The 9918-nt window shown below is 40.7% G+C and overlaps 1 protein-coding gene and 1 pseudogene across 1 annotated transcript in view; both read right to left on the bottom strand.

Annotated features, from left to right (window-relative positions):
* The window catches only part of LOC102868591 (putative deoxyribonuclease TATDN3-like), an 8945-nt gene extending 8456 nt beyond the window's left edge, over positions 1-489 (bottom strand). The window contains exon 1 of the mRNA XM_006882148.1: positions 6-489. Coding sequence (XP_006882210.1) covers positions 6-489 — 484 coding nt within the window. The remainder of the gene's footprint in view (positions 1-5) is intronic.
* An 8509-nt stretch (positions 490-8998) lies between these two features.
* Positions 8999-9500, bottom strand: LOC102851051 (annotated as a pseudogene).
* Between the last annotated feature and the right edge of the window lie 418 nt (positions 9501-9918).

A 9918-nucleotide genomic window follows, 5' to 3' on the forward strand; every position in this document is an offset into this window, starting at 1 on the left:
AGCACCTTGCTCATTTAAGAGGTTGATGGTGGGTCTTCCAGCTGAACGTGAGTGAACATTTAAAGGCAAATTTAGTCTTTTGGCTAACTGGACCTGTCTGATTAGAACTTGTCTTTGTTCTTCTTTCTTCTCATCAGTGTTGGCAAATCGAGGAGAAAAATCTAACCCGACCTCTCCAATTGCCAATAACTGATCCTTATACTTCTCAATAATGGGCAAAGCATCATCCAAATCCTTTAATGTGACACTTCTTTGATCTTCTGGTAGTCCTTGAATTGGGTGAACACCCAAGCACAGCAGGATAAATCCAGAATACCTTTCTGAAAGCTTCATAATCTTTTCAAATTCTCCTGAATGTTCAGCAACTGCCACAAGGGCCACAACATTGGCCTCCTTGGCTTTTTCCAATACATCATCGAGATCGTGGTCAAAGTCGGGGGCGGAAAGGTGGCAATGACAGTCCACTAGGCCCAGTGCCGCTGCCTTCATCTTCGCAGCCGCAGCCTTGGCCACGCCCACATCTTGCACTTCCGGTAGTCCGCTGCTGGGGTCTAGGTTTTAAGTCACCTCTTCTGGTAAAAAAAAAAAAAAAAGAATTTTTCTCTCCAGATATTTAAGTTAATAACATCATTCCACAGTAAGGTGAGTCTTAAAAGACATCATGCTGAGGAAAGTGGAGAGTCAGAGAAAGAGAGGAAGACCATCAACAAGATGCATTGATGCAGAGACTGTTACACTGGGTTCACACATACCAGAGATTGTGAGCATGGCACAGGATAGGGCAAGGTTCAGATCTGTTGTTGATTGGGGGTTGCTGAGTAATGGTCGACTTGATGGCACCTAACAACAGCAATTCTATAAGACAGATGTCTGTACAGAAAGAAAACAGACACAGTGTCACATTGAGTCACAAATCTAGGAGGAAGATAGATGCTATATGATGATGAAAGACAGCTGCATCTGTAAATAGCAAAAGAACACCCAAGATGACTGACAGCCACCAGAAGAGGATAAAGACGTGGAATATTCTCTCAAAGTCCTAAGAAGGAATTGACATAATTGATATCCTAGTTTGAACTTCTAGCCTCTAGAACAGGGAGAAAGTAAATTGTGTGTGTGTGTGTGTGTGTGTGTACTGTCAAATCAGGTCTGACTGGTACAGGAGGAGATTGTCCCTCCTTCTCCAGGAGAGCATCTGGTGGATTCGAACCATGCACCTCTGAGATTGCAGTGCAGCTTCTTGCGAAAGTAAATTTCTGATCTTTAAGTCACCTACGTTGTGATATTTTGTTATGACAGCCTTAGGAGATTAAGTTCTTGTACGGCAATGCCGTAAGTTTGCTTCTCTCACCAGTGAGCAGCATTCATTCATCTCCACTTAATAGTAAATTAGAAATGTCTTGTGAACACGACCTTGCTCTCTGCCAAGTGGAATAATTGCCATCTAATAAGGAACCCCGAGTGTCAGAGCAGAACTGTGCACCAGGGGGTTTTCAATGACTGATTTTCCAGAAGCAGTTAGGCCTTTCTTCCAAGGCGTCTATGGGTAGACTTGAACTTCCAGCCTTTCAGCTAGCATTTGAGCATCTTAGCCATTTGCACCAAACAGGGACTCCTTGCTGTATGTATAAAACCTTGGAATCATATACCCTTTTAGAGTTTGAAGAGGGTGCCTGACATTTAGAATGACAAATTTGTTCTGCTTTGCCTGGAACTTTCTCAGTGATTCCACTGTGGTTTTTTTAAATCATACAATGTTTTTTGTTGTGTATCACTGAGTTGGAACCAACCCATAGCTGATGCTGCAGCAAGTTTTCAGAGGCAGGAAATCACATAGGAGGAGACTGCTCATCTTTCTCCTGTCATAGAATGTCTTAAATACCAAGGGGGGGGGGAATTAACTCTCTCTCCAAAAAAGCCAAAAATTTAAAAACTATCAAGCCCATTGCCCTCAAGTCCAGTCTGACTCCTGACAATTTTCCCAGGCTGTAAGTCTTCATAGGAGGAGACTGCCTCTTTTATCTCCTGCAGAATGCATGCCTGGAGGATGCCAATTGCCAACCTTTTACTTAGCAGCCCAACACCTACTAAACTACCACAGGGACATAAGAAAAAATCCAAGCTAGTTTTTGTTATATGCTGTCAAAATAGAACGGACTCCTAGCTAAGCCTCTAGTAGAGTTAGTAGGGCTTTTCTCAGTTGTTACTTTTAATTTTTTTAGTACTAATTTATTTACAGAATTAGAATATATTGTTTTCCAGAAGAGATTCTTCCAATTACCCTCACCAAATTGTACAACCCCATGATTAATCCCCCTCCCCCTGCACATCCTCATCCCTCTGCTTCCACCCTTCCCCGGATCCTTATACTCATTCTACAATAATGGTTTTATACAATATTTTTCCTATGGGACTGAGTTAGTTCACTCAGCATACTAAGTTTTTAAGAGGCTTTAAATCACTCCTGAGGAGATTGCCCATCTTTCTGCCACAGAGCAAGTGGTAGATTTCACGTGCCTTTGGGTTGGCACTAATACTAGGCCACCAGAACTCACCAAACCAATTGTTGCTGTTAGTGTTGAGTATGGCTCATAGAGACCCTATGCACAATTGAGCTGAACCCTGTCCTATCCTGTGTCATCCTTATCACCTCTGACACCCTTGAGCCCATTGATGCTGTCTGTCACTGGATCAGTCCATCTTAATGACAGTCTTTGTCTCTTTTGCCGACTCTCCACCTTTCTGTGCCAATCTTATTGTCTCCACCACAGCTAGAGCAGGCTTTAGGGCTATTGTACATAAGCTTGCTATGAGTCGCAGGCAACTCGACAGCACATGAAAACAACAACACAACCACCTTTCTAAGCATGGTATCTTTTCCAAGGAATAGCCTCTCCTAGGAACATGCCCAAAGAATCTGAGAGAAAACTTCATCATCCTTGCGTCTAAGGAGCACTCCAGATGCACTTTTCCCAAGAAATATCTGTTTGGTTTTTTAGCCATCCATGGGATTTTCAGTGTTCTTCTCCAACACCACAACTCAAAGGCATCAAGTCTTCTTCTGTCATCCATGTTCAGTGTCCAGCTTTCAGATGCATAACAAGTGATTGAAAAGACCATGCCTGAATTGGATGCATCTTAGTCTTCAAACTGATATTATTGTTCCTTGATAATGAGGAGAGGTCCTGACAGCAGACTTGGCTAATGCAATACATCATCTGATCTGACTGCTATGGCCCAGGGTGTGGATTGTGGGTTCAAGTAAGATGAAATAATTGACAATTTCAATCTTTCCTCCCTCTATCATGATGTTGCCTATTGGTCCAGTGCTGAGGATTTTTTTCTTCTTAATGTTGAGATGTAATCCATATGGAAGGCTTTAGTTAAGTGTTTGATCCTCTTGGCAAATAGCTGGGCGTATTATAAGAGAACTATGGTGGCTATTTTGCTACTCATATAAAGTTTATGTGTCTCTAGCTGTTCTAATCTACCAAGGCTCTGGAGAGAAAGACGGACAGTGTCCTCCAATTTCACATTATGGCCTCAGCAATCTAAATGGAGGGTCCTAATATGAAATGGAATCAACTTGATGGCAGTGAGTTCTAATATTTTTCTTATAGCCAATCAACTGTGTGTATCAACTATTCTGTAACATGAGAGTCAGAATTTACTTGACTAGAGAAGTTTGGTTTATTTCTGGATTTCTTTTTTAGCTTTACGATACGTAGTAGTTGTTTCTTGATTGATTGGGTTGTTTTATATGGTAAACTAAGTCTCAAACGAGCATATTCCCATTTTTAGCTATAGACTGACAAAATAACTGCCGTGTGCATTAAAGACAGTGTAATGATGGGCATAATTAAATGTTGATTAATTTTATAAAACATAATAATGGGAATGATTGTATGAAACAATGTGAATGAAGCATAGTGAGAAACACAATGTATATGAACATTGTAAGGAAACCAATATGAAAGAAAATAAAATTTAAAAAACCCTCTCTCTACTGAAATGTTTTTATGTACTTTCCAATATTTCTCTGGATCCTAGATAGACTCCTAAGGGAGATGCACACAGAGTCAGAAAAACAAACTGAGAGGAGTTTTGTGCATTTTTAAGATATTAAGTAAACAGCAAAAACTTTACATCAAGTCTTTTGGCTCTTGATCAGGTACTTAAAATTTTACAATAGCCGTGGAGCTTTAATACCATAGATCATCCATCACTTAAAAGAACTGAACACAAGAATTCCGCGAGAGAAACACAATAATCAAGACAATATGATATCGACAAAGAGACAAATAGATAAATGGCAGAAAATAGAGGACATGGGGAGGGGGAAGAATCTGGACACCAAATGCAATCCTGAGCAGCTGCAACAGCTATTTTGTGATCATGGACAAAGTCGAATATGCGATGTATTGAAAATGGAGAGGCTGGAGGGCAAAATGAACCTGGTTTTTCTTTTTATTTTATTATTTTTGTGTATGTGTACAGTCAAATCGGATCTGACTGTACAGGAGGAGATTGCCCCTCCTTCTCCAGCAGAGCACATGGTGGATTTGAACCTTGTGCCTCTAGGATTGCAGTGCTGAACCTGGTTTTTCATGGTAACCAGGTCAACTTAGATGTCTCTGCTGTCATTTTTCTTGTATGTGCAATGATGTCTTTATTACTGTAATTACTGTGGTTGAGTGGTCTACTACTTATAGTCCAGAGTTATGTATATATGTATGATCTATATCCCACCCTCTCTCCTTTGAAATACTTCCCCCCACCAGTGACTTTGCTTTATTTTTACTGAAGATCAATAGCACATCTATTTATGTTCGAAAACAGTTACATTTAAATTTATTTTTTTTTAAATTGTTGTGTACTGTCAAATTTGATCTGACTGGTATAGGAGCATTTGAACGGCTCACCTTCAGGATTGCAGTGCAGCTTTTTGCCACTAGGCTACCACAGCTCCCTTACATTTTAATTTATCTTAAAGACAGATTAAATTTAAGAAAAAACAGACCTCTCTTGAGAACTTATTTTCAAATTATTGGTACATCTTATCAAGAAATAATTGTATACCTTGCCTAACATAACATAATCTGGGAAAGATTACTGAGATAGATCATTTCCAAAAAAGAATAAAGGGTCTCCAGCTCTCTGATCTTCAACAGTATCACATACAAGCAAAATACAGCTGAAGATCATTCAAAAACTACTAGAACAGTACATAAATAGGAAACTACCAGGTTTTAGAAGAGGCCATGGAACCATTGCTAATGTCAGATGGATCCTGGCTGGAAGAAAGACTAGAAGAATATCTATTTGTACTTTACTGACTATGTGAGGGCATTTGACTGTGCGTGAAATACTTTTTTCTCTAGAAAAGTATCTCCTCCTCTTGCATACTTTTAGCCTAGAATTTAGCATACAGTATAATAGCTGTTTAGCCAGGACAGATTAAGGTGTGTCTCATCCAAGTCATGGTATTTTCCACTACTTCCTATGCCTCTGAAAGTTGGACAATAAATAAAGGAAAACCAAATAATTGTGAAGTTGGAAAAGAGTATAGAATAGACCAGGGATTGGGGAAAGAACCAACACATTTGTCTTCAAAGAAATGCAGCCAGCTGCTTCTCAGAAGCTGGTGAAACTTTGTTTCATTTACTTTGGGCATATTTTTCAGGTGAAATGAGTCAGCAAAAGAGAGGAAGGCCCTCAGTGAGATGGGTTGACACAGGGTTTACCACATGGGCCAGAGCATTACAGAGATGATGAGATGGCTCAGGGCAAGGCAAGGCTCGGACCTGTTGTCCACAGGGTCATTATGAGACTTGATGGCATCTAACAACAACGTAATAGCTGTTTACATCACTCATTTGTGAGATCTTCTAAAACACTCATGGATTGCCTTTCATGTTTGACATCTAGGTGCCTCCCTCGGTGTCTGATACAAAAACATTTGTCCAGTTGGTTTCAAGATTTCACTGTTTCTGGGGGGGACGGCCTTGAAAGGGCGCATTCTTCCTTGAGACTGTGGGAAAGTGGTGGACCCAGCCACGAACATACAGGCATAACTCATTTTAGTGTGCTTCACTTTATTGAGCCTCACAGATTTTAGAGGAATTGAAGATCTGTGGCAAACCTACACTAAGAAAGCATTTTGGTGCCATTTTTCTAATAACATACACTCAATCTGAGTCTCTGTCATTGGTGATTCATGTGTTAGTTCAAACTTGTCGTAATGTTACTGCACATTTCATAGAATACAGTGTAGGGTTAACGTAACTCTTACATGTACTTGTGTCTTAAGCTAGTTTCCCTAGAGAAGCAAGATCAGTGTGTGTGTGAGCTTAAAGAAATATTTATAGAAAGGAATTGACTGATGTGCTTTTAACTCAACTTACTGTGATTGAGTTGGAATCAACTCATAGCTCACCTTCCAGTGTGTCTATAGGGCTGTAAATCACATGGGAGGCAATTGCCCGTCTTTCACCTTCAGCAACTGGTAGAGAGCTCCCTCATGTGCTTTTAGAGGTGGCAAGTCCCAGGTCCATAGCACGTAGCCATGGGAGCTGTCAACTCCAAGGCTGGCAAGAGAGACAAGCCACTTACTCAAATAAAAATCCAAAGAGGTGAAGAACTAGAAATAGGAATCGAGATTGAACAAAAAGCAAGTCAGCTCCACCAGACTTCCTTATCTACTCACTGCTGGCCATTCCCCTGAGGAAACTCCCTCTTAACCCCCTGAGGACTGACAGTAAACCCCATCAAGGGAGCGACCATGCCACAACTGCTGATCCAGAGAACCTGAGGCAGACCACTTGGCGCACTGCTTTAACTATCACAACTGGGAAATCAGAACAGGCATGGGACTCACTTTTTTGTGATATTCACTTTATTGTGGTGCTCTGGAGCTAAATCTGCAAATCTCTAAGGTATGCGTGTATATGCATGAGTGACTCTACAGCCTGGCTGAAGTTTCCAGTAAAGGCTGAGTCAGAAATACCCTAGAGAGCTCTGGCCAAGCCCCGAGATCCCGAGAATCTGTAGATGACACTAAACGCCACTCTAGATTCTGGGCGGGGCAGCACAGATGTACATACATGTCTCCTCTCATTTGCGCTTAGGGTTCTTTAATATATTTTTGTTTGTTTTCAATTTTAGAGATTAAAATGTTGGCTTATTTACTCTCTGCTTAAAAAATGTGACAAGGTTGTGAAGTCAAAGGGACTTTCTAACTGTCAATTTTAATTTGCTCTAAAATATACCCTCCCCATGTGGCCACTACTTGTCTGTCAGTTAGTTGTGCTATGGCAGCTTGTGTACTGCTATGCTGCCAGTATTTCTAATATGAGCATGTTCACCCATGGTCAACAGTTTCCAGTGGAGCTTTAGATTAAGACAGACAAGGAAGCAAGAATGACCATCCAATTCTAATAGATGAAGGAAAGGTCTATCTGAAAGGAATGTCTGATTAGGGATTATATGCATGACAATTAAGAAGCTAAATAAGAAGTGCATTACAAAGTGAATCAGGGGAAGGGGGAGAAGGAAATGTGCATCAGTTAAGGAATGAAAGCCCAGCCCTTCTGTATACTTCAATTAAAATGAAATTTAAAAAGTATCTGAGCCTGGCCTGGGTTAAACTGTACCAACTCAGGATGGAAGGAGTGAAAGCTGCTTTCAGAAAGAACGTTTTGGCACAAGCTACCCTCATCCTTGAAGTGTAAGTAAAGGCATTTTTGCAAAAAGTTTGAAGGCTATCTCCAAGACAGGGCATCTATAGATTAACTAATGCACCACTTGTAGTTACTGATATAAGACTAACGGTTATGGTTTCTCTCATTTTTTCCTGTATAAAAGCCCTTCTCATTTTCAACACTTTGGAGCAATCTGTAATTCTGCAACCTGCAGTCGATGTGAAATTATAATATGCACCAATGAATAAAGATCGTTATTTTAATAAAAGAAAGGAATGACCATCCACTTCTAAAATAATGAGGTCTAGAAAACCCAACGAATTGCAATGGACCATTGTCCGATGAGGGCTGGAGGATGACCTGTCAGCTTGGAAGGCACTTAACATATAACTGGGGAAACAGCTGCCTCCTCAAAGTAGATTTCACTTTAATAACCTGTAAAGATTGGTGGGCATAGATCAATGCTGGTTAATTTTATAAAAGCGTAGTGAATGGGAATGATTGTATGAAACAGTGTGAATGAAGGATAATGTGAAACACAATGTATATGAACTATGTAAGCAAGCCAATTGATAAAATAAAAACTTTTTAAGGAGTAAGGCTTTCATCCAATGAAGGGCCTTCATTTGTTGGGTATAACAATGTCACCTTTTGGCTGTAGGCAATGTTTTAATTAGCTAGATAACTATCAGCTTGACTAAAATTTTAGTACCTGAAACTTAAGGTTTATAGCTCATTTCCTTCTTAGTCCTTCTTAGTGATCAAAGAAATAGCTCTTTCACATTAAAACATAATGACAGCACAATGAAATGAACAGAAAATAATTAAAATTAAAAAAATTTTGAGGGGGAGGTACGAGTCCAGTCTAGTAGGAAAGGCTGGCTAAACTTTTTAAGGCTCTGTCCATGTTTCCATTAGCTGGAGTCATGTCTGCCTTTTTGTCTATCTAACAGGGTTGCTGTACAGAGGTAACTCATGGTTGCTGTGATGCTAAACACTGTGACACTGATGTGTCAAATGCGATAATGATGACCCATGGTGGACAGTGTTTGGTGGAGCTCCCAGATTAAAACAAGCTTGGAAGCAGGAGTGGCATCCACATCTGAAATGGCTTGTTTCCGGAAAGTCTATGAACTTGGAGTAATGATGAAAGTTATACAGGTGTTCAGGTCTTTCATTCATAGGGTCACTATGAGTCGTCTTCGACTCAACAGCTCTTTTTTTTTTTTTTTTATCACTCTTTTTTTAATGATCCGAGTTTGCCGTCACAGGGCTGGCACTCCCTGTCAGACTCAGGTTTATAAGTTTTCAATTGGCTGGTGAGGCCAGTAGGGATACTTGGTCTTGTCTAACTTGGTTTCCGGGAAAGCTTCATTCAAGTCCTCAATGGTCATCTGCTCGAACGGAATGATGTTCCTCAACTTCTCCAACTGCTTCTCGTACTCCTCAGTCCTGGTCTTGGAGAGAGACACAAACTCCGCACAACTCTTCATATCTTCTTTTTCTTTGGCATCTACCACGGCTGTATACTTATCCTCTGGCAAGGGAAACTTCAGGGCATTAAACTTCTTCTCAAAGTCATCCACTAAGCCAGCCTTGGCCACGTTGGCCTTGTAGTAAGCCCAGTCGATGCTATCGACCTCCAGCTTGGAGGTGCCTCAGGGAGAGCAGCCAACCTGGTGGTGAGAATCTCTCATTCCAGGGTTTCAGGGAGTTAGCAATAGCCTTCTGGTTTCGGGGTATGATCTCCCCAAAAGCTACCCAGTCAATGGCTTTCAGAGTAAGTTTTTGACCAGCCATCTTGAGATCCTCCAGCGACCCCGGAGGCCCAGAGCCTGAACCAACTCAACAGCTCTTAACAACAACAACATAGGATTCTAATGGGGCAAGTCAATGGCTCATATCAACAACATAGGATTCTGATACGATGACTGGGATTATTGTCAGAAATATGCAATGATTCCAAATTTGAAAATTTGGATGCAAGTCACTTTTAAAGTAACCAGTCCAGAGTGCTACCTTCAGAGTTCAGTTGTCCCAGTGGGAAAACCTGATCAATGAACTTAATAAGGTTTTAATGGCAGAGAAGTGGTCTATTCGTTAACACAAATGGTTAGCAAACTTGATTTGCTTCTTAGCAGTTGTTTTCAATGCTTTGAACAAAGAAGGGGTCATGCGTATGTTAGGGATGGTCCCAGAACCAGGAGTGTTTCTGATA

This window comes from Elephantulus edwardii, unplaced genomic scaffold, assembly GCF_000299155.1.
Source record: "Elephantulus edwardii isolate Elephantulus edwardi_28Jun2011 unplaced genomic scaffold, EleEdw1.0 scaffold00017, whole genome shotgun sequence".
Lineage (NCBI taxonomy): Eukaryota > Metazoa > Chordata > Mammalia > Macroscelidea > Macroscelididae > Elephantulus > Elephantulus edwardii.